General features: G+C 42.9%; 2 protein-coding genes across 3 annotated transcripts; both read left to right on the forward strand.

Moving 5' to 3' along the window:
• The first annotated feature begins 2023 nt into the window (after positions 1-2023).
• On the forward strand, positions 2024-10598 carry LOC308077928 (calcium channel flower homolog). Of its 2 annotated transcripts, none has more exons than XM_080418937.1 (5): positions 2024-2853; positions 4893-4965; positions 5537-5662; positions 6171-6278; positions 6614-10598. In XM_080418937.1, exons 1-5 carry the CDS (start codon positions 2745-2747, stop codon positions 6648-6650), a joined length of 453 nt encoding a protein of 150 aa, XP_080275063.1. In that variant the 5' UTR covers positions 2024-2744; the 3' UTR covers positions 6651-10598. The 2 variants fall into 2 exon arrangements, with proteins under 2 accessions (XP_080275063.1, XP_080275062.1); XM_080418936.1 differs by having other exon boundaries at positions 7171-10598.
• Positions 10599-22022: 11424 nt separating this feature from the next.
• Positions 22023-23390, forward strand: LOC308078988 (dynein axonemal assembly factor 3-like; the record flags this gene model as incomplete). Its single annotated transcript, XM_080420326.1, has 1 exon — positions 22023-23390. The coding sequence occupies one exon, from the start codon at positions 22023-22025 to the stop codon at positions 23388-23390; it is 1368 nt and encodes a 455-aa protein (XP_080276452.1).
• Positions 23391-25719: the final 2329 nt, after the last annotated feature.

The raw sequence follows: 25719 nt of genomic DNA on the forward strand, positions 1-25719 counted from the left end.
AAAAAGGAGGGAGGAAAACTCTGCTGACTGATGCACTCTTGGTTTTATAATGAACTTTTCCCAGCACCAAAATGTTTTGCCCGTAAAGAAGTAGTTAAAGCTGAATTTCTTTTTTGTTTACCTTATGTCCTACTAGCAGTGATGTACTTACAGTAAGTACTATTTTGAGGTACTTTTACTTTAGTATGTCAATTTTTCGGTACTGTATACTTCTACTCCACATCTCAGAGGCAAATATTGCACTTTTTACTCTGCAATTATTTGACAGCTTTAGTTAAAGCTGCACTTTGTAACTTTCCTCTTCTACCCCAGATTTGAACCCGGTTTACTGCGCAAGTGCTGACATATTTACCATTGAGCTAATAGAGCGTGCCTGCTTGCTCAGGGGATAAATTGAATCTTGACTATCAGGTCAAAATGTGTGTCAGATCCTGTGTCTAGGTGAGACATGACCTTTGACATGATCTAAATGTCTCAATAGAAGAGCAGGGGGACAACATACAACCACCCCAATCTTACAAGTTATATTGTATTAACATACTCTATCATACAGATTGGACAAAATTGGTTAAGTGTGTCTGCTGGTTTTATAGATAATTAAACCAATTAACTTATGTATTATATATTTTATTAAGAGCTTGTGACTAAATAACTACATTCAATCCATAAGAACACAGTTTTTTTTATTTTCCATTTCATGAAAAGTAACAGTTGTGGACATTGGTTTCTACCCAATAGTGACGATATGTAAAAGTAAAACCCATTTCTAATCATTAATAATGACAGCCGGAATGTAGACGGCATCCGGGAGCAGTTTGGGTTGGCGCCCCAGTCTGTGTCTTCCGTGAGGAAGAAGCCCAACAAATCCACGGTGAGGCCTTTAGGAGGACCATTCAAGCAAGACGCAAAGGGAGCCTGCAGTACCACCACGGGCCAAGACACCATCACACCAGAATGAAAAGTTTGGAGCGGGGGAGTCTGGTGCAACGCTCAGGTCCTGGACCTGGTGAGACGGAGGAGGAGCCTGGCCAGGAGGCCATCCACAGAGCCTAGCCCCTCCACGTGCCAGAGCCTCCGCTCTCCCCCATTCCTGGCAGAGTAGTTTCGGACAAGCGTATTGAGTGGCCCTGTCTTTCCCTATTTAGGACTGACCGTGGGTAGCTACCTGGGACGTAAGTCGGGGCTTGATCAACCCTGGCTGGGTCACCTGGGTGAGGGTGTATGTTGCGAGACCCGAAACATCCTATGACCCCAGGCTACAACACTGATGATACGTCCCAGGTGCATCCATGTGATGTTTTTTCGTTATAGGTGCATTGTTATGATTCAGTGTACAATAATATTGTACACTGAAAACAGTATTTCCAAATGGGACATTCACATTCTGCATAATGAGTACTTTATACTTGTGGTACATTTTTTATACCAATACTTTTGTACTTTTACTTAGTACATTTTGAATCAGAATTCAGTATTTATATTTATATATTGTAGTATTGATACTTTTACTTAAGTCAGGGGTCTTCAACAGGGGGTCCGGGACCCCAAGGGGGTCCTCAGAGCTACTATAGGGGGTCCGCCAAATCTTTGTGTGATAGGATTTAATTTTTTTTACATTAACCACTTGAACCCTAGAAGTCCTTTTCTGAGGGGAACATTAGCCGAAAATAGCAGATCTACAAGCTCTCAACGCCTCGCAGATCTGCTATTTTTGGCAAAGAGGCTATAGGTGTAGAGGGAAAAAATAGCAGACTAAGTAAAAAAAAAAACTTTAATCTGAAACACAATTTCATACAATATAGAGTAGGGGGTCCCTGCTTCATCTCTCTCTCAGCTAGGGGGTCCTTGGCCTGAAAACGTTGAAAAAAAATCTGTGTATTTTATTCTTCCACCAGAAGTTCTCCCATGTGCCCCTGTTCTCCTGCACCACACCTCACACATGTAAACAAACGATGACGTAGTGCACGAAGCTCCTCCCACACAGGAACAAGAACGTCACAACCAACCAACCTCCCAACTAGACAACAACAAGCGAGCCGTTAGCATTTAGCATTAGCTACCACAAAAGCAAATACCGCTCGTAATAGGATTAATGCCAACAGCATATTAATAGTGGTTTAGTAACAACAGGGCATGTTTGTGTGCGCGAGAGCAGGAGGAGACGTTTACGGCTTCGACGCGTCGTGGTCAGTGAAAACAACCGCTTGTAGTTTAATAGGTAGCGTTGCTAATGCTAATGTCAGTTAGCATAGCAGCCACAACTGTACCAGCTGTGGTGGGTGGGACTGACAGCAGCTCTTTGTTTAGCTAACGTCAGCAGCTCTTTGTTTAGCAAAACAAAAGATTTAATTATTTATTTTTAGAGCATTTATCTTAACACCTCGCGACGTTACTGCCAGGCGTTTATTTTATATTATTTTAAAATAATATAAATATTATATTATTATATTAGTTATATTATATATATATATATTATTATTTGTATTATATATCAAATTATAATATAATATAAAGTGCCTTGAAAAGTAGGTTAATGTAAAGCTCACACAGACCCAGTGAGTAAGCTATTTCTGGGTGGTTCTCTGTGACTACAGTGTCTGACACTGTCTCTGTGTGACATCTGAATTATTGACAGTGTTGCTAACAGTTAGCTTTAGGTCAGTAGGCTGCTGCAGCCACCACCACCATAGTGTTGCTAACAGTTAGCTTTAGGTCAGGCTGCTGCAGCCACCATCACCATCACCATGAGCACCTCCAACGACTCTGCTGCCTCTGCTGTGGCCATCGATGATGATGGCATGACATGGTGGTACCGATGGCTCTGCAAGATAGCTGGAGTTCTGGGAGGAATATGTAAGTAGTAGTTGACCAAAAAGAAAAAAAAGTTTAGAAAAAAAAAATATATATAACTTATTTATATATAGATATGTTTTTTTAAATACATTTTTATATTTATAATGTTTTTTATTCACAGTGCAAAAAATTCCGACATTTCAGTTGTTATTAAATTCCCAGTGCACTTTCTTTTTTTTCCTCGCAGTCTAAAAGATTAGACTGCTATCTATGTGGTCTAAAACCACGCCTGTTCATTTATAGAAGAGTGCTAGTTTGTGTTTGTGGCTTGTCATCTATTCCTGAATGTCAAAATGTGTTTTCTTTTCAAGCACTTTTTATTAGTCATTTTATTTATGTTTTAAGTTCTAGATTAAACTGTAAATGGCACCATAGTTGGCGCTCTCTAATCTAACCCTATGGGTGTGCCAAAGGGAACATTTGTTTTGTAAATATGTATTGTCGAATACGTATTTGTATTTTAATCTCATCCGTGTATTTGTATTATTATTATTATTATTATTATTATTATTATTATCTCAGGTCTTGTATTTTATTTTATTTCTCTGGCCCTGGGTCTGCTAATAAAGATGTGATTGATGTAGTAGTAGTCATGGGTTAGTCTTATGTAGACTGGGACCAATTCACTTTGCAATGTGCAAATTGTGCATCTCCGGGCTAGAGCGGATGCGGAAACCGTCTGGTTGTGCATGTATACTGTATATGTGTGTGTGGAGATGACCAGATACAGTAGGCGGACTGTAGACCGGATATCAGCACTGAACAGTAAATAGAAAAAAGGCTTTTCCGGAGGTTAGTCATGGGTGACATGGCCTTTTTAATGTTTATGACGCTGGCGTGCCAGTCACCCTCACAAGATCTTGTGACAAGATGTGACAAAATGAGAACAGAGAGAGCGAGAGAAGGATACTAGATGTTTTATGGGAAAAGCATGTCATAGTTCTTTAATTGAACCCCGCTGGCAGTATTTAGAGTCAGACAAAGGCAGCACATCACCAAGGCAGACCTTTATTAATCCCGTGGGAAATACAGATTCTGCTTCACACAGCTGCTCTGTTTCAAGAGCTCTGGTATCCATGGTATGAGTCACAGTGTATTTACTGTAACAAATATGTAACCAATCTTTACAGTCTTTAGTGTTACAAATGGATTAATTAACACTGAGGAGTTTTCTGTGTGCCCGAGAGCTAGGAAAAGCCTCTCCCTGTTAGGGATGGGGTGATATGAAAATTACATGTCACGATTATTGTGTCAAAAATAATTGCAATTAATGATATTATCGCGATAATCAAAATATGCTTAAAACTTAAAATGCCACTTTTGTTAACCACTTGATACCTATTCTGGGGGGAACGTTCGACAAAAATAGCCGATCTACAAGCTCACAACCCGTTGCAACGCATGGTGAGCTTGTAGATCTTCTATTTTTGCTATATGTATATATATATATATATATATATATATATACATATATGCTATATCCTATATGATCTGGACTCCCATATGACACCGTAACGTTGCTTGTATTCTATTATTTTTATATTTATATATTTTGTTTTATTTTACTAGGAAATCCCATTGAGATCAGAACTCTCTTTTACAAGAGAGAGACCTGGCCATGTGTTGAGGGGATGCTAATGTAATGCATAGTTGTGTTTTGTTTCCTCTTCGCATATGCAACCTGATTTATTACAAACTATTTCAGCACAAATGTTTTGGAACACTTTTATCTATGAATGTTGCAGCATCTAGTGATTGGTTATTGCCATTGTTAATCATGAGGTTTTTGGCCTGTTCAACAGTTTTAGATCATATACGGTATGTGTTAGATAAAGACTCAAGTGCAGTGTTTTGATTATACATTGGGTTTTGTTATTATTAAGTATTGAAACTACCCCACATCTTTCAAAATAACTGAAGATTCCAACCTTTCTTTTCATGCCAAATTGATTGTAATGACAATCCGTACATGAACAAAACTTTTGTTAGTCTTTTCAGATGAGGATTGCTAATATATATTTTTTATCCAAACCACATAGCATGTGCCACCTCGGGAGTGTGGAACTGTGTAACCTTCAGCCCCTTAAACATTGCTGCTGGAGTGTGGATGGTGTAAGTTCTTCATTGTCAAGTCTATTTCATTGAACAACAATCAAATGCTAATATGCAGGCTAATTGTATGTGTAGAAATGTGTCCTATACATTATATTTCATCACTGTTGGCCAGAAACCTTGCTTGTACTGTATATCCAAAACCATGGGGAGGGGGCTTTGTTTTAATGGGATCCAATGTAGTTATTATTTAGTCACAAGCTCATTGTTAATACTTTACATTGGTTAAACATTTATCAAACCCACAGACTGACTTTACCACTGTCAACCTGGCATCCCTATTTTGGACTTGTCATTGAAACACACACACAAAGAAAAGCGAAAATACAATCTCACAACGCATCCCAAATTCTGGTCTGCGACGCGTTCTGAACTTGTAGGTCTGCTATTTTTGTTACTTTTGTGCGACACTGAGATGACGAGTATAAAAAATTATGAAATATGGAGGTACACCGTTTCTGACGATTTGCCCATGCACATGTTCAGTCTCGTTTTGAGTGCACATGCACGTTTGGGATATTTGCACCAGAAGACGGTTCACAGTTGTTCTCCTGTCCTCTCCTGTTTGCAGGTTAAATGCCTGTGTGCTGTTCCTGTGTGAGGTGCCATTCTGCTGCCAGTTCGTAGAGTTTGCCAACGCAGTAGCAGCACGTGCAGACAAACTCAGACCTTGGCAGAAAGCCATCTTCTACTGTGGGTAAGAAAGAAGAAGAACACGCCATTTTTAGGGCTGCAACCATCGAGTATTTTCTTAGCAAGGATGTTATCGATTACGTTTTCGAATAATCGAGAAGCACTTAAAAATAAAGTTAAATGTAGTTACTTAATTCTTTGTTTTGCACAATGGTGTCGTTCAAAGATACTGTATGAGCTTGTGGATCTGCTATTTTCACAATTTGTATTATTTATTCATTTTACTTTTCATCTATGACTTGCCCAAAATAGGGATTGATTATTAATCGATTTTATTTTATTATTGATCATTTTTCGATAAATCGATAGTTCGATTTACTGTTGCACCCTGCTACACCTTTTGCAATGGCCAAGGTTCATGCCTCTCACTCACATTTGACTGTACATTTCTCACAATATGACAAATTACGTGAGTTATGACTCATTTTTGAAGCATGATACGTGAATTGACATAATTGTTTTGCTCTGTTCCTGTCTGTCTGTCCGTCTGTCTGACTGTCATTCATTTGCAGAATGGCGGTGTTCCCCATATTCTTGAGTTTCTCCTTGACAACTTTGTTTGGGAATGCCATTGCCTTCTCCACAGGAGTCCTGTATGGCCTTGCCTCTCTGGGCAAAAAGTAAGTGCTCTGCTTAAGTAAACACATTCAATAATTCAATTAGATCGTAACCACTTAAACGGTATATCCTTGATTGTACATCAAATAGCGAAAATAGCAGAACTTCAAGCTCACATCGCGACGCGTTGTGAGCTTTTAGATCTGCTATTTTTGTATAATTGATCACCTATCGTCACCGAATGTTGGCCTAATGTGACATGCTCATAATAGGGACCTCAGGATTCATGTGGTTATCATGAAAATCAGCAGTTGTGCGTGCCATGACATTTGAATGTTTTCAAACAAATTAATGATTTTGGAATTTCCCATTCTCTCAATTCCCCCTCCTGCTTCAGAAACCCCACTCTAAAATGTTATAATGGCTCATCCTAAACACTGACTTACCTGACTTAAACCCTTTTGCTCTTAGGGGAGCATGATAGGTCATTTATGAATTTCCTCCAGCTAGTTCGGTGTTGGGGCGATCTTCTCTGCTTCCTTCCAAGATGTTCCTTTTTCCCTGAGTTCTCGCCTCGACAGACCTTTTCCAGCTGTTTCTGGGTCTTCCTGGTTTTCTTTTCCCCATGAGGGTTCCTATCCTAAACACACCCTATATCAATTAATAAGACATGCAATACCCTGCAATGCTTGGAGGTTCTAATAACAAGCCTAATGGGTCTACAACATGCATTTTAACTTGTGAAAAGCAGGACGCAGTAATAACATAATGATTAATATTGTGTTTTAACCAAAGCTGTCGTACATGCTCTTTATTGTTAACAAATTTTATTTATTCCTTCTACATAACCTTTTTCTTTCTTTTTTACTATCGCTGCTCCTGAACCCCCAACCCACCCCTCACACTCTCACACACACACACACACACACACACACACACTTCTCGTATCCTCAGGGGTGATGCAGTGACCTACGCCAGACTGCACCACGGCAAACGTGAGGATGAAGAGAAGATGACGGGGACGATAGACGGGGTTCCCGAGTGAAGCGTCCGCCCGCTTTGCACCGGGTTATTCTCTCGTTGCTTCAGTCGTCACAGAGAGAGAGAGACGTTTCCTCCTTCCTAACCGCCTTCCGTCAGTCTGTCTACCTACATACCTGCATCCATCCATCCACCTTTCCATCCTCCTTAACCTATTGAAACCGGGGACGCATCTGTGTAACCACTTAAACCATTATTTTATACTTTGGCTATTAAAGAAATAGCAGATATACAAGCTCATAGCGCGGCACCGAGTGCCGCACTATGAGCTTGTAGATCTGCTGTTTTAAATCTTTGAATATATATATTTTTAAAGCGAACGTTTGTGACTCAAATCTTTGCTTCTGGGGGGGGGAGGTTCCTGGAACAAAACATTTTGATGGGGTTCGGCGGGCAAACAAATATAATTTTGTGGGGTTCTTGACATGAAAACGTTTTAGCACCACTAATATAGCAGCAATAGTTTTTCAGAAAAATTAAGACATTTGTTGAGACATTTAACAAATGTTTGCTCTAAAAAAATATACATTCAAAGTTTTGCACGATAAAAAAAAAAATTGCCGCGCTATGAGCTTGTAGATCTGCTATTTTTCTAATGGCCAAAGAAATCTTAAAATGACACAGATGCGTTCCCGGTTTGAATGGGTTAAGCCTGATTCGTACTTGCTCGCCTGGTGGCGTCACTCGCCAAAAATAGCCTACCTACGAGCTTGGAGGTAGGAGTGCCGCCGCCATGCGGACGGAGCGTGAATTAGGCATTACCTGTTGTCATGTAGCAATGTCGCTAACTTTATTTATTACTTAAACTGTTGAATACAGTATTTGTTGTTTTGGTCTAGTGTTATCCATTTAGATAGACGACGACTTAAAGAAACGGTTTGGTACGCAATGTGGAGTTTCTCAATTTGAATGGGCATGTTTTAATAGGAAGGTATTTGTTTTCCTTTTTAATTTTCTTTATTCCTATCGATTGTATTTATTATGTTTCCCTTTGATGTTTGTGCTGCTGTCAATGGTGATAGGTCATTTTTTTACGGTGGGAGTGGCATCCTCTTAACTAATGAGCCTTTCAGGGAATCTGAATAGAACATAATGGCATTGTGAAATTATATTATATAATCTCACACATACATGAAATCATACATAAACGGTATCTATACTGTACACACACACACACACACACACACTGTAACATTTCGGCATTAGTTATTTCCAGTATGACTGTAAATGTATGTTTAAGACATTTTTTATTGGGAATGTATCCAGTACAGCCAAAGATCAAGACTTTTATTTTATTTTATTTGTTATACACTTTAATTTGCATCCGTTGCTCCTTGAGTTTCATTGCATCTTTAGTTAAGAGGTTCTAACACGGAACCTTAAACCAAATGGGACCGGGTGTAACAAAACCTTTCAAATGAGAAGAGCTTGGGTTTTATCTCACTTTTCTGCATTCAACTGACATGTTTTGTTTCCTTATTATCAATTAACACTTGTATGCGAGTGTGAGCTTAATTACTACAGTATACTAAATTGATTTTTTTTTAAACTTTCTATCCTTAATGCTTTTTTGCTATTGAATGTCTGTGTTTATAACTCTACTGTGGTATGCTCTGCCCAAGCCTTATTGAGGGAAAGTATCTTGATTCAGGGAGTAAAGCCTAATTCATACTTTGTTATATGACGGGATCTCTAGACGAAAATCTAGAAAGAAATCTGTTATTTTTATCACGCATATAAATTAGATGTAATTGTCATCAGAGCCATGATTTGGCATTTGTCATTCAGATAAGATGGCCAGTACTCAGTCAGCGATGTGTTACCTTTGTCTTTGTGTTATTTTGTTGCCTTGCCTTGCCTTGTCATCTGGTTTGTGTACAGGAATGCTTTGTTAATGGTTGTTTGCACATTCTTCTTGCATCAGTGGATCTTCAGACTGGTGTTCACTGGTTAGTAATCTAGTACAGTGGTTCTCAACCTTTTCAGGACGTGACCCCGCCCCCAATTAATCCTATTTGAACTGACGACCCCCCCACCCTGACAAGCACTTGGAATGTAGGAGTTGAGGCTGAATTACATTCAGTTTGACTCGATTCCACAGATAAATATTGTGGAAATAGCCGTTGCGAGGCGTTGTGAGCTTGTAGATCGACTATTTTCACAATGTTTGCCTCTTTCTTACATTATTTAGCAATTTGGCCAATGTCTGACCAGTTTTATAGTATAGTTTGTTGATTGCTTTTGATGCAGTAATGGTCTTTTTTTCTTTTCTTTTCATTATAATTTTAATTAAAAATTATGGTCACTTAACTGTCACCTGTGGGGACCCCCCCCCCCAAATCACGTGGGGACCCCCCTGGGGTTGAGAACCACTGATCTAGTAGAAATGAACGCGTTCACTCCAGCTTTCAAGTAGCATGGTCGCTGTCGGGTGGAAACCTATCTCCATAATATGCCATCAATTTGGCACCCTGTTTTATAAATATTTAACCTATGAAGATTATTTAGATCTTGTGACTTAATCTCGGAAGTCCATTGAATTCATTGGAACCCAGATGTCTTTCTTTGACCCCTAATTTCCTTAACATGCAACATGCAAGGTTTCCACCCAACAGCATTGCAGGGTAAAAAGCAGCAGGACTCAAATATCTGAACCAATGTAAAGAAACACTATCAAGCATTTGAAAGCACAGAAGCCAGCATTTAAATATACGTAATAAAACACTACACATACACCAGCAGTATGCTATGTTTTGACACTAGTACACAGTTGAAATACGGTTATGTCAGAACCATTAAGCAAAAACAATGAGAGAAAGACCCAAGTTTTCCCTAGTAATGTGGCTGCGTTTTTGATAATAGTGTACTGTACTTGTTTATCCCCATGTTTTGAGTGTTGTTTACTTCACTGTAAGGCAGTGGTTCCCAAACCTTTTAGCTTGAGACCCAAAAGAGAAATTTGATGTCTCCCCAGGACCCAAACTAGTGAAAATAGCAGATACAAGCTGTGACCTTTTTGATTGGCTATTTTCACTGCTTAAAAAAAAAAAAAATCAAATTTATTGACTTTTTATTTATATTTATGACATTATTTTGGGGATTTAAAAAAAAAAAAAATGGGAAAAATGAAATGATTAAAAACAAAATGTAGGCAACGAAAAATAAAGGGATATTTATTCACAAGCCATAAATGGGTCCTGACCCTACACTGTTTGGGAAACACCGCTGTAAGGGATATGTGCAAAACCGATGTGTGGTGATGTGAATCCTTATCACCACAATGGCTTCTCGTGTGTCATGTTTTCCTCTGATCTAATAGCAGGAATAAAATATGCCTTTTCCATTGGTGTCATCTGTTTTTTATTTTATTTATAAAACAAAGCATTGGTGAATTTTCTTTTAGCATTCTTTACTTATTTACATACAAAGAGCGGGGGAAATTGTTGTTTTGCTTTGCATATTCAGAGTATACCCCTAAAACGGTACTCGGCTACTCTTCTGAAACTGCTATCACACGTATTTTATCACTCCTGGATTTCAGACGAACAAAATGATAATAGATGTTTTTCCTCTTTAAATGGTACCGAGATTTCACCAGGCCCATGGACTAAAAGTGGCACCCCACCACATCCAACTGTGCTGGTCAGTGTGCGACCAAGGAGCAAGGCCCAGGGTCACTCATGTTGTTGGATTGGTCATGATCCAAATGTCTTAATTTTCTCCGCATGGACACCTGGAGACACACCTGAGCACACAGGAATGACGAGGAGAAATACAAAGGGGTATTTCTCCTTCTTAGCAGTTCTTCCTCAACACTATTGAACAATTACAGTAATCATTCCAGGTAAGAGAGTAATCTGTAGAGGGTTGAAGCAGGTCAGTATTCTGTTCTGATTTTTTCTATTACATGTAGCGACTAGCGAGGTAAGTAGTTGTTATGGTGGTTGACAATTTCAAAGAGCTGTTGGATTTTCTTGGTTAAATCTCATGAACTTCTGATCTTTAAGATACACCACAACATTGGGATCCCCCTGTATTTGTCAAAATACTTCCAAAACGTTAACGAAGTCCACGATCATAACACCAGAGGCAGCTCCACGAATCATGTTCAACCCAGATTTGGCTCAACAAAGGGAATGAACTCGTTCTCATGCTATTCATCAAAAATGTGGAATGCCCTTTACCAAAAGGAGTAAAGGAGTGTAAAACCCTACTCACTTTCAAAACTGCCCTAAAGATACACCTTCAGGAGGCTGCAATTCGAAAATGGCCCCTGTCTAAGTCTTAACCTACCCCCAACCCCCCCTCCCCATTTTTGTGAGGTTTGGATATTTGCACCCCCAATCCTGCGCTGTGATTGGCCACCAGTGTACCCCCTAACCCTGCACCGTGATTGGCCAATCACAGTCTATTCAGGACTGTGATTGGCTAGTGAAACATGACACATGTGCATAGCCCTATAAATAGGACTATGCACTTAAAAAAAACACATTTATGTTTTTTTTAAGTGAATCACACATTGTGGGTGGAAAGGGTATTAAAAAAAACACATTATTCTTTTAAGTGAGCTTCCATCGGAATATGACTTTCATAAAGAGTGTTTCAATAAATGTATTTATTTTTTGTACATGATTGGTTAACCCTGCACCGTGATTGGCCAATCACAGTCTATTCAGGACAATACATTCAGTATTGTGATTAGCTAGCAAGACACCGCCCACTTCACACTGGGTGTGATTTTTTCTTCTCTTGTACATATTTTTCACTCTTCATACCAGTAACCTGTAAGCTGATTGTATGACGTTCTGTATAGTAGTGTGTATATCTGTCTGTCTCTTATATGTCATCATGATTTGTGTGCATGGGGATCTCATCTTAAACAACCCTCAGTGCTTAATGAGTCTTCCAGTTTAGTAGACCTTGTATTGTGAATTTGTACTTCCACGTACTGTTGTTCTCATGTCTTACTAAATAAAGTACATCAGTCAATCAATCAATCACTACAATCTCTCTAATAACTTCACCCGTTTTGATCTTTTTGTTTTAGGCTCAAGAGTGTTAGAGGTCATAGTTAGAAAGGGATTATAGATGCCAGTGAAATGGGTTGTACTGTATTTCCACATGACAAAGTATCAGAACATTTTGATCTTCAACCCTGGGTCCCAGGAGCAAGCCTTACAGTACGTCCCGTAGAGATTTTGTCCCTGGTTGGAAAAAACTAAAAGATTTAAATCACATAAACTGTGACGAACGTCCCTTTTTGGGACATTTTGTTGGATGTTTTGGGGAAGCTTTTGCAAATTGCATTCATTTTTATTTTTAAATAATTAGTGACTGATGTGTGCAATTTGGTTGGGACTATTTTGTGATGATATGATTTGAAGAAAATGAAAACTTGTTGTCATTTATCACTGGAAGAAACAAGTCAAATGAATTCAGAATTGATGCCTGAAAAAAAAAAATGAAAAAAAAAAAACAAGTGGGCGCACATACCCTTGCAAGGCAATGGTGACTGACGTGCAAGGTTTCCCAGTAGAGCGGTGGCCATAGTTTTTATTGGTAATAATAATGGTGGTGATGGTCCCAGTATAACTTGATGGTGCTGAAGTGCTTTGTAAGGCGTTGTATGTAGGCAGTAGGCACCATGAATGACCATGAGGAAGGCTGGGTCATTCTCACTCGAGTTGGTGCGTCAGGCCATAGACTGGCCTCCAAGTGCTTTGTGCTTATTTCAACTATGCAATAACCCGGGAAACACTGGGATTGGGTAGTACCCCGGCTAGTTTTTATGGTGTGGCTCTATAGGAGGCTAGCTTTCTATAAGAAACTTTGTGTGTGTGTGTGTGTGTGTGTGTGTGTGTGTGTGTGTGTGTGTGTGTGTGTGTGTGTGTGTGTGTGTGTGTGTGTGTGTGTGTGTGTGTGTGTGTCCGTAGCTAATCTTGCAAACCACTGGACCAGTCAGTGTCAAATGTATTGTGCACACATAAGGCCAAAGTATACCTCCATGCATTTCTGAACATACACTCTTTTTTTTTTTAAATAATTTTTGTATTTTTATAATGGAAATCAGTGGGGCTTGGATCAGGCAGAAATCTGGCCAAAGCCTTTAAATTATATAATATAAAGTTTTAAGTTATGTGTCTGTCTGTCTTTCTATCTGTTTGTTTGTCTGTCTGTCTATCTGTGGGTCTGTCTTTTAATCACATCCACAACACAGGTCAGATTGGGCAGACATTTTTTGGTTTTTGTTGTTGTAGTTTTTTGGTTTAATTTTACACTGTAAGTTAATGTAGAGGTGGCTTGGGCTGAAACGGTGTCATAAACTAGTCTCCAAATATGTGTATTCATAAGGACACCATGAATACCCTTACCCTCCTGGAGAAGAGGCTTCACCGTTGGCTTCTGGAAGCTCTGTGGTAGGACCATTGTGCTACCGGGCAGGGCAGGGCAGGCCATTAGGGGTGAGGAGGGTGGGCTTGTGAGAGTTCATAGAAGGTTTGAGTATGTTGAGCATCTCCTGACCCATGTAGGCTGTGCGTTTGGCAGTGCCATGGGACCAGGTGGGGCAGCTTGCTGCCCGGGCCCAGCCAGAGGCACCAGGAGTGGAGACACTGAACACCGGGGCTGGAGAGCGTAGGTAGCTGGAGCAGAGGGCAGGCTGGGGGCTAGATGGCGCTGGCCGACCCCAGGGGACTGATGCTGTGAGGCGGTGAGGTACATGACGAGGATCGAGGGGTGGTGGTGGGGGGTATGAATGGCTCTGGAGGTAGGCGGAGGAGGGGTTGGGGTAGGATGGTTCGCTGAGGGCAGTGGTGTTCTGGATGGGCATGGCAGGAAATGAGGGATCCTTGTGAAGAGAGGAGGCAAAGAGCTCTTCGACTGTGATCTGCTTTACAACTGAATGACAGCTCTTTTGGGGTTGTGGTGTGCTGTGGGCATACTCTCTAGCATCAATCATGGCTGGATTCCTGATATGCTCTGCAGTAACAGGCAGCTTTGTTTCATATTTCTTGGCTTTGCTGGGAATCTGCTCCAGAGTAGCGATAGGACGTGGCTCTGCAATGTCACTGGTCCTCATTGGTCCCACTCTCTCTTTTGGTGATTCCCTTTGTGCGTGGTCTGCTTCCTGTTTCACAATTGTGATCATGAGCTGAGCAATGCGTTGGCAGTCCCTTTGGCCATAGAACCAGATGCAGTAGATACCCACGTTAGAATTCTTGATGAGCAGGAACGGGTGCTGGAGCTGGAACTCCATGTCTTTGTTAATTGGCAGCACCAGGTTCTCTGTACTTAGCCGGTTCATGATGGTGAATTCATGGTGAGGGGAAACTGACCTGGTATAAACAAATAAGGTTCCCTGAATCTCTGTATTCTCCCATTCATTTGCTTTCTTGTTAAAGTTATATAGTGCTACCTGACCGACATCAAGGAGTTTGTTTACATGTGGGTCTAGCTTCTGAAGAGTAGGTAAGCTCAATTGATGCAGAGCGTTAGCTGTGGCGTCCATCTTGTAATTTGATGACTGTGGCTCCCATGTGGAACCCGGAGTTTATGAGGCCAGCCTATGACATATTTATGATGTATGACTCCAAAGTTGGGCAAGGTTTCAGCCCGATTTGATCCTGATTGTCTGTTGGTTGATTGTTTGTTTGTCTGTTGATTGTTTGTCACTGCCTTGTTTTTATTTGTTTTGTTCTGTTATTGTTGCTACTGCACTTTGTCTTTATACTGTATGCCTTTACTTTGCGTTGTAAATAGACTAAGGTCTATCTGTTCTTTGTTTGGAAAGCGCTTTGGGTCAGCTGCTGTTGTTTTTAAATGTGCTATATAAATAAACTTGACTTGACTTGATTGACTTCCAATAGTATCTGCAATATAAAGTTAAAGTTGTGGTTTTGCTGTGCGCTCGGATAATTACCAAATATGGACACCCTCCCATATATAGAGGTCCCTGACGTGAGGCAGGTGGCGGGCGGATTGTGCCCCGAATATGGACATTCCTGATGTTAATGCAAATCAGCGTTATTAGGCAACAGTTTGTGTTATGTCTGTCATCATCACATATCCATATATGGAGATCCCCAATGTCAGTGCAAATTGTTAGTCAACGATTTCTGTTGTAGTCAACGATTGCTGTTGTGTGTGACATCAGAATAGAACTCTATCACAGAGAGCTTGGTCAGAATCAGAATCAGAATCAGAATCAGTTTTATTGTCACATCACAGGTTTACAAGGTAAAAAAGTGGGTGAAATTCGTTTTTGTACATCATTCCCATCGCAAGGTTAATCCAAAGAAAGAAGAGGGGGGGGGAGAAGAAGAGGGGTGGGGGGCAAGTGGGAAGGAGATCAAAACAAGAGAACAACGGAAGGCCAGACAAGTTATCTACATATTTACAAAGTACCTGAGATAATAAAAAATCACACCCTGTGTGAAGTGGGCGGTGTCTTGGCCAATCACAGTCCTGAATAGATTGTGATTGGCCAATCACAGCGCAGGATAATTGTACAAATTTCCAAACCTCACTTATAGGGGCGGTTTCACTGCCCAAGATAATTGTACATATTTCCAAACCTCACTTATAGGGGCGGTTTCACCGCCCAAAAATCACACCCTGTGTGAAGTGGGCGGTGTCTTGCTAGCTAATCACAATACTGAATGGAGTCAACCAATCATGTACAAATAATAAATACATTTATTGAAACACTCTTTATGATGGAAGAAACCATAACTTAAAAAAAACAAATTTATGTTTTTTTTTTAAAGTTATGGTTTCTTATATAGGGCTATGCACATGTGTCATGTGACACTGGCCAATCACAGTCCTGAATAGACTGTGATTGGCCAATCACGGTGCAGGGTTAGGCGGGGTACTTTTTGGCCAATCACAGCGCAGGATTTGTTGTACAAATATCCAAACCTCACTTATAGGGGCGGTTTCACCGCCCAAAAACTAAGGTGCCTGAGCATAGCAGCAATGTATGTATACTGTGCATGATATATACTTATACTGTGCATGATATACTTATGGACGTTAAGGTGCTTAGATAAAAAAGAGCACAATAAAAAGACAAAAAAAGTCAGTGCGTTATACATGGGATTAAGGTGCAAAAGGTCAATGCGTGTCCACCTAGGGTGGACTAATCTCTCAAGAACAGATTCTGCTCTGCGTTGGAATCTGTCGGGGAGGTTCGTCATAACAAGTGCGCATGGGCGTGCCTTCAGATCAGGAAGCGGGCCGCGCTTTACCCAATCAAATGTAGTGGGCGGGATTCACGTGTCCGTCTATCCTTCCCCCCTCGAAACAAACCGAAACTAATTTAACAATAGCGTCCGCGGAGCAGACAAAACCACGGAAAGATATTCACATTTTAACTTACTCTTTCATCATAGAAACAAGTGGGCTTATAACCAAAACGATCCATGTTCTCTGGGAGAAGTGGTGTTAGTGTTCCGTGTAGAAATATTGTTAGTGGGAATGAAAACATAGTCGCACCAACCGGAAGTGATGCGCTGAAGGCATAACACAAACACCGGTTTCCTTGCGCTCTGGTGTTACGTCGACTTCCTCCCAGAGCCAACAGACATAGAACAAACAGCAGAGGGCGCTGTTTTTCATTTTCAGTTGGCGATGGGTTCCCAGATTGAGGGTGGACTGACCCTAGTATAATCCGCAAGTAGCTCCATGAGGGAGTGCAACAAAAAGTCATTTGTACCTGGTGTAGTCCACAGGTATGTCCGAGGGGGAGCTAAGTCCAAGTCATTTGTCCCTGGTATAATCCACAGGTGTGTTCAGGAAGAGCCAGAGAAAGTCTGCGACCAGCTGGACAGAAAAAAAAAGTCTGCAGCCAGCTGGACAGTGCCGCCTGTTGTCAGGCTGCTGAACAAGGCTTATGCCTCATTCAGCATTCTGACAACAGCCGGATTAAAACTGCACCAGAACCTGGTGGTGGAACTCTTGATACTGCGGTAGAGCCCCTTGCCCGGTCGCGGTCGTTGTAGGGGTTTGAACAGTTTGTGACTTGAGTGGTGCTTGTCCTTGATGATGCGCTTGGCTTTGACCACGCACCGCTTTTTGTACAGTTCCTGGAGCGCTGGGAGCTCGTCTCCCATTATCCGCTCTGCCGATCGCACTACTCGCTGTAGGCTGATCTTTTCTCTGGCAGTGCAGTTCCCGTACCAGGCCGTGACACAGCCTGTGTCGTCATCCTACATGTCATCCTACATGTATAAAAGATCAAGATGTTTACTTTGTCTAACTGAGGTTGTATTTCCATTAAAATGAAAAAGTCAGACTTTGTTGCTGAAGGTATCGAGGGGGTAGATAAAGATGACAGTAAGCCATTGGCTTCCGTTGAGGAACAACCAGAAGTAGCGACGAAGAAGCCAGCGAGGAGGGAGGAATACTCAGATGCTGAAGACTTCTCTCAAAAAGGCAAGAAGAAGAAGTCACCGGAGAAGCAGGTGAAGGCCACGGAGAGCGAGGATGAAGAGGATGATGGGGCATTCAAGATGAAGACCGCTGCCCAGAAGAAAGCAGAGAAGAAGGAGAGAGACAGCAGGAGAAAGGAGGAGAAGAGGCTAAAAACAAAACAGCGAGAAGAGAAACAGGAGTATAAAGATGAGGAGTTGACTGCTGAGCCACCTGCCAACAGAAAGGCAGCTGTCGCAGAGGAAGAACAAAAGGAGGGACATGATGAACAGGAAGAAGGGGAGGAGCCAATGGGCCAGATGGAAGAGCCCAGGAAGAGGAGAAGAGAAGGCGAAGAGGAGGCAGCAGAAAACAAGGACAAGATAGATAAACGTGGGAAAAATACGTCGAAAAATAAGGGACGTAGGGCCAGAGATGCCATGCAGGCAGAGGCTACGCTCAAATTAATACAGAGTCAGCGTTCTGTTGCGTCATCCAAGGACTCTGTGCCAAAGAAGCCAGTCTATGGAGATAAGAAGAAGAAGATGGCTGCCACACAAACAGCACCACAGCCTGTTACGGGAAAGACCCCTGAATTTGTCAAGACAGAGCCCCTTTCTAATGAGTCTCCTCCCTCAGACACAGACACTAAAACCCCTGCCCCCTCTTCTCTAACCCTGGACATGCCCGCCTCCTTGGGTGACGCCCCTCTCAACACGGCTCTCACCATCCCACCCTACAGTCGGACTACAGTCACCGACATTTTGAACGCCCCCCCAGCTTCCAGGGAATGCACCCCTACTCTGCCTTCAACCCCCAAGTTGAAGTTCAACCCCCTCCCCCCCTTGTGGGGGTCTGAGGAAAATGGGACCAGCACGACCGAGCACAATGATGGCCCTGTTACCAAGCGTGATGTTGCCCAGGATCGTGATGTGCCCATGCCCATGCCTCTCACCCAGGAAAAGCCAGCTGTCAATAAGAACCAGTACAAAGGAAAACAATGGCAGCCATTAAACCAAGACATCTCAGCCAGCATGAACAAATCTGAGGGCCAGAGAGAAGAGCCCAGGAAGATCATTTCACTGAATGACAATGTGCAACTTAATAAGTCTGAGAAGGCCTGGAAGCTGTCCCACAAGAAGGAGGAGGAGGTCGAGGATAACGACAGAGATGAGGCCAAAACCCAGGATCTGTTCAAGCGTGTGCGTGGTGTCCTGAACAAGCTGACCCCCGAGAAGTTCGAGTCGCTAATGGCTCAGGTGACAGAGCTCCAGAAGACCATCGATACAGTGGAGCGGTTGAAGGGAGTCATCGACCTCATTTTTGAGAAAGCCATCTCTGAGTCCAAATACTCAGAGATCTATGCTAGAATGTGTTTCTGCCATTCAAAGCTCAAAGTCCCCACCACAGATAAGCCAGGAGACTCTGTGACTTTCCGACATCTGCTGCTCAACCGCTGCCAAAAGGAGTTTGAGAAGGACAAGGATGATGAGGAGATATTTGAGAAGAAACAAAAAGAGCTGGATGCTGCTGTCCCAGGGAAGGAGAAACAGCGCCTCAAAGAGAAACTGGAGGAATCCAAGGACACGGCCAAGAGGCGCTCCCTTGGCAACACCAAGTTCATCGGGGAGCTGTTCAAGCTCAAGATGCTGACGGAAGGGATTGTGCATGACTGTATCATCAAGCTGCTCAAAAACCATGATGAGAAGTCCCTGGAGTGCCTGTGTAGACTTTTAGAAGCGACTGGAAAAGACTTGGACTCTGAGACGGCAAAGGCACGCATGAACAAGTACTTCAAACAGATGGAGAACATCCAAAAGGAGATTAAGGCCATGATGATCCGCTGCAAGCTGCAGGATGTGTTCGACCTCCGAGGGAATAACTGGGTGGCCAGGCGAGAGATCCAGGGTCCCAAGACCATCGACCTGATCCATAAAGATGCTAAGATGGAAGAGCACAGGGAGGTGATGAAGGTCCAGCAGGCCTTCATCTCCAATAAGGAGTCGATTGGAGGCTCAGGGGGTAGGACGAACTCTCACACACAGAGTTGGCTTAACGTGCCCCAGGTTAAAAACCTGGGGCTGGGCCCAGTAGGTAAAACCCCTGCTCCCTCTTCTCTAACCCTGGACATGCCCTACTCCTTGGGTGACGCCCTTCTCAACACGACTCCCACCCTCCCACCCAGCACTACAGTCACCTACATTTTGAAACCCCCCCCAGCTCCCAGGGAATGCACCCCTACTCTGCCTTCAACCCCCAAGTTGCCAGACTATACTGCTGCACCCCTCCCAGACCCTGTCCCCCCCTTGTGGGGGTCTGAGGAGGATAAGACCAGCATGAACAAGCACAATGATAGCTCCATTACCACGCCTGACGTTGTTGCCCAGGAACGTGATGTGCCCACGCCCATGCCTCTTACCCAGGAAAAGCCAGCTGTCAATAAGTACCAGTACAAAGAACAATCACAGCCATTAAACCAAGACATCTCAGCCAGCATAAACAAACATCAGGGCCAGAGAGAAGAGCCCAGGAAGATCACCCCGACCATTTCACTGACTGACGATGCGCTGCTTAATAAGTCTGAGAAGGCCTGGACACCATCCCGCAAGAAGCAAGAGGAGGTCAAGGAAAATGACCCAGATGAGGTCAAAACCCAGGATCTGTTCAAGCGTGTGCGTGGTGTCCTGAACAAGCTGACCCCCGAGAAGTTCGATTCGCTAATGGATCAGTTGACAGAGCTCCATAGGACCATCGATACAGAGGAGCGGCTGAAGGGAGTCATCGACCTCATCTTTGAGAAAGCCATCTCTGAGTCCAAATACTCAGAGACCTATGCTAAAATGTGCTTCCGCCATTCAAAGTTCAAAGTCCCCACCACAGATAAGCCGGGAGACTCTGTGACTTTCCAACGTCTGCTGGTCAACCGCTGCCAAAAGGAGTTTGAGAAGGACAAGAATGACGAGGAGATATTTGAGAAGAAACAAAAAGAACTGGATGCTGTCCCAGGGGAGGAGGAGAAACAGCACCTCAAAGAAGAACTAGAGGAATCCAAGGACAAGGCCAAGAGGCGCTCCCTCGGCAACATCAAGTTCATCGGGGAGCTGTTCAAGCTCAAGATGCTGACGGAAGGGATTGTGTACGACTGTATCATCAAGCTGCTCAAAAACCATGATGAGAAGTCCCTGGAGTGCCTGTGTAGACTTTTCGAAACGACCGGAGAAGGCCTGGACTCTGAGAAGGCAAAGGAACGCATGGACAAGTACTTCAAACAGATGGAGAACATCCTAAAGGAGAGTAAGGCCGCCATGATCCGCTGCAAGCTGCAGGATGTGTTGGACCTCCGAGGGAATAACTGGGTGCCCAGGCGAAAGATCCAGGGTCCCAAGACCATCGACCTGATCCATGAAGAGCACAAGGCGGAGTTAAAGGTCCAGCAGTCCATCACCATCAATAAGGAGTTGAATGGAGGCTCAGGGGTTAGGACGCACACGCAGAGTCGGCTTAACGTGCCTCAGGATAAGAGCTGGAACCCCATCGTCCCCATCTCCACCAAGAATATACTTCACGATACTTTACGTCTCAGCAAAATCACCAAGGCTCCAGTTCTTGACTTTAATAATCTGCAGCTGGGCCCAGGAGGCAACAGCATGTCGGCCTTTACCTCCTGTTGGGCTAAAGGATGCAACGGTTGGGCCAGTGTCTCTGGCTCAGTCGGGTAACCGTCTGGCTCACAATATATACCCTACTCTTCCTAGCACCATAATAATCAATCAATCCAGTGTATCAAATAACATAAAACAAGCATAGTAACCACTTGAACCCTAGCATCCCTATTCTAAGGGAAACATATAGTAGCTCTACAGGATCACAACACGTCGCAACGTGACGCTTTGTGACCTTGTAGATCAGCTATTTTTGGCGAGAAAAGGAGAGCCAACCCAGGCCTGGTTTACTAAGAATAGAGGGTTTAAGTGATTAAAAGAACAGTGTGTGATCATGTAAAGGGTAAATGATAGCTATGTACAGTTTTTTTTTCCTTCTTTTTTTCACCCTTCTTTTGACTGTCTTAGCTAAAGTTATTTAGCTGGTTAGGAATACTTTAATAAAAGGTTTGGAGGTATTCTGTCTGTCTGGGTGAAGCATAATGAATCTGGAGTGTTGTGGGCATTCTGCTTTGCAGTGCTTTCTCTCAACATATATTATATTATTGTGTACTGTGTGTGACGTCAGACCAGAGGTTGGTCATCCTATATAAGATGCAGGGTGAGCATTGCTTTAGAATTTAAGCTAGGCCAGGATCAACTGACATTACTACATCCTCGGCCTCTGGTATCATCGGGCTTGGGAGAAACAAAATGAGCACTGGACAAACTCAGGAAGGTCCTGGCTACATCACCTGGTGGGGCTTTAGCCCTGCACGAGACCTACTGATTACAGGTCCTGTGAGACAGGAGGGGACGGTCAATATTTTGCTGGTTGGCAGTGCAGATCCACGTCACATTCTGAAGACCATTGCTGGTTTGAGGGACACAGATAGCCTCCATATATGGGCATTAGAAAACAGTATGGAGGTGGTGGCCCGACAATTGCTGCTCCTCTATTTGGCTCTGATACCTAAAGAAGGCATGGGACTTCATGAGAAGGCTGAGATTTTCCTGGAGGTGTTTGGGAACGTCGAGATCCGCAGCCAGACCGAGGAGACGCTGAGGCACGTTGCATCCCAGCTCTCTTTGTCTGTCACCGATATGCTGGAAACGGCCACACATTCCTGTCTTGACACAACTCAGCTCAAGTATAAGGAACGCGATGAGCTGGTCAGGATATTCAAGCTGTGGATCCGGACTCCACCATCATCCTCAGCTTATGGGTGCGGGGCTCCGGTCTCCATAACCAAGGCCTGGGACGGCCGAGTCCGGAAGTACCTGGGAAAGCGCTATGACTCCAGGATGGGGAGCTTTGACTGGGACCTCAGCATTAAGTTGCATCAGGAAGGGTGCAGCGTAATTGACAAACGGCAATACATTCAGTGGAGGGAAAAGGGCTTGGCATTTGAGATGAGGGAAGGAATCTACCAAATAGCCAATCCAACCTTGCTCTCCACACGTGTATTCAGTAATAGGGGTGACAAAGTGGCCGCTAGGGGCTATTGGGGAGATATTGTGTCTAGCCCTTACCTGTCATTTGGCATCGAGACTGATGACAAGAATCTATTAGTGAAGCAGGATGGGAAACATCTCAAGACAGCCCAGGACATTGCCTTTGCAAATTTACAGATGTTCTTCCGGTCCCTGTCCTGTAGAGGGAGTCACTCCACCACTTCCCATCCAGATACAGGGAGAAAGGAGTCATTGCAGCCGCCAGATGCTCAGCACAAAGCTATCAACATTAATGATTTGATGCATGTGAATGGGGTCTCGGTGACATTCTTGCCTTTGGATTCTCTCTCCAAACTGCCAGGGAAGCAAGAATACTCCCAGTTCTTCAATACAATCTACTTTGCTGCCGGCATGGTGCACCAGCTGGACCCTACGTTGAAACAGACTGCAGCACCGGGAGCGGCGCTTGTTGTGGAGCCGGCCAATTACCTACTGGACCTGACTCGAGAACAAGTGGCGGGTTTTGCAGAGAGAGTGGTGGACATGGCTAAAGATGCTGGATTTGCACCAAGGCAAGAGGGGGAGTGTGAAGACATCCATGCCGTCTTCACACTCCAGTCTGAGTAAAGCGGGCGGAATCCTGCACAAGCTCTAAAGCAGTGGTTTTCAACCTTTTTCATGCCAAGGACCCCTGAATTGATATTCATTTGGCCGCGGACCCCCATCTGAAAATGTTTTGTGCCAGGGACCCCCAGAAGTAAAGATTTGAGTTAAAAAGTTTTCTTTAAAAAATACATATCTTAAAGATATGCACACATTTTCAAGATTTTTCAGAAATAGCAGATCTACAAGCTCATAGCGTGGCACTCGGTGCCGCGCTATGAGCTTGTAGATCTTCTATTTTTTAATAGCCAAAGCTAAGTGGTTAAAATCATTGTGATGCTATGTTAACAAATTTTGCTGGGGACCCCATGGTACCCCCCCCCCCCCCCAAGGACCACTGGTGGTCCCCGGAACACTGGTTGCGAACCACTGCTCTAAAGATATTGTCATCTCCCACATCATAGCACCTCCAAAGCAGGGTCTTTCTAAGACAATATATATATATGGTAATTAGGGCCAGAGATAAAAGAAAAAAAACAGAACTATTTGTAGGCTACAATGCAGCCTACTCGTCGTTATTTATCTAATGAGAGCTCTTCTGTTTTTTCCTCTTTTCCTTTTTATTGCACACGAATGCTAGTCTTGTCTATGTTTCCATTGTTTGTATTTTGGGCTAACTGATCTCCCGCAGCCCCTGAATGCGGTTCAGACACAGGTAGGGTACTGGGTTCTCCAGCACAACCCTTATTCTACTACCCCTCCTGCAGGTCCCAGAGAGGACTTAATATTCTTACCTTCCCTCAGAGCTTTTTAGTGCCCCCAGGGGCAGGTACATGTTTTTTGTTTTGCTGGTTTCTTTGGTTCCTATTTGTGAGGACTGATTTTATTGTTTGAATAGCTACCCGTACATGTATATTAGTCATCTGGGTTTATTTACTTACCTTGATTTATCCTGCGTTTTTGCATACTTGCTTGCCTATTACACCTACACATACCTGTACCTGTTTAGTCCCTTCCTGTGAGCTGCTAGATACATCTGTTATTGTGTATTGTGTCACCTTCATTGTCATATCAGTTACTACTTCAGTCATTACTTTAACGATAACTCATATTCTTTTATCATTCATTTGTTTGATGATAATGCCAACTGATATTATGTGGAATTTACACATGCTTTTATTTTCTTCTTTCTTAGTTTGACACAGCTTCTATTAATCTGTCAAGTTCAGCTCCTGTCTTGCCTGCTTTTTTAGGAGTGTTTAACCTGTTGCATTGCCAGTAGCCACACACGTAAACGTGTGGTGAGGGCAGAAGACCACTCATCTTGTTGGGAAACCGGCTTTCAAAAGTTTTCAAAGGAACTGGGAGTACAGCTCCAACAAGCATGTGGTAAAAAAAATTGTTTAAATATTATGCCTGGGGGTTTTAAGCTCACAATACTTTACAATAAGCTAAGGAGAACTAGTCAGAAATGATTGATTTTATTAGGATTCAAAATGCTGAGGATAGCACTTATTTTTTATTAAACTTTACTAACTGAATGTTAACATACAAAGTGAGAGACTTCAACAGTGCAAAGAGAAACATGTTGAGGTTAACTAAGTGATGGTGTGGTGGTTTAATGGTCTGAATTTCAACACGGAGAGTCCATGTTCAAGTCCCAGTCCTATTATTACTACTATTTGTAGCCAGTCAGGAAATGTCCCTCCTAGGCTTCTGTGGAGATAGACATGCCACAGCCCCTCCCACTTCCTATTGTCCAAATTGTTTGGTTCGCTATAAAAGCCACACTGAGCAGGGGTTTTTCCCTCTTCGATCCCTGTTGTAGCAGGTTGACTCTGCTCTGTGCAATGCCCCGGGTAGGTGTATATTGTAGATAAGAGGTGAGAGTACATGCATGATTTAAATTACCAGCTTGAGGCTGACCCTTTGTTTGTCACACTTTAGGCCTGCGCCATAGTGACTCTGCTCTCCTGTGTTGTGCCTTCCACGTGGGTTGTGTTCAATAGTCAGACAGAGGTAATTGTCATCATTTTGTTTGTATACAATAGATCTGTTTTACAGTGTATTGTCTATCATTTGTTTCTTTTGTAGACTATGACTGCCACTGCGGTTTTGTTATGTTTTGTTTTATATTTATTTCAGTTTTATTATTTCCCCCAAGAACTATTTAAGCTCCCCTTATACTGTTTTTATACTCAATTACTGTGAATAATATCCTTTTCTTCTCGTTTCCGAGTGCTACAGGATTGGTGGAGCAAGTGGCCTTCTGGACGGGTTAGGTGGCTAGGCTCACAGCGGTGCCCCCCCCCCTTACTCCATTGGTATTTTGCACTCAACCTTCTTTGCATGC

The sequence above is a fragment of the Gymnoscopelus braueri genome, assembly GCF_963280865.1.
Source record: "Gymnoscopelus braueri genome assembly, chromosome: 22".
NCBI classification, from domain to species: Eukaryota; Metazoa; Chordata; class Actinopteri; order Myctophiformes; family Myctophidae; genus Gymnoscopelus; species Gymnoscopelus braueri.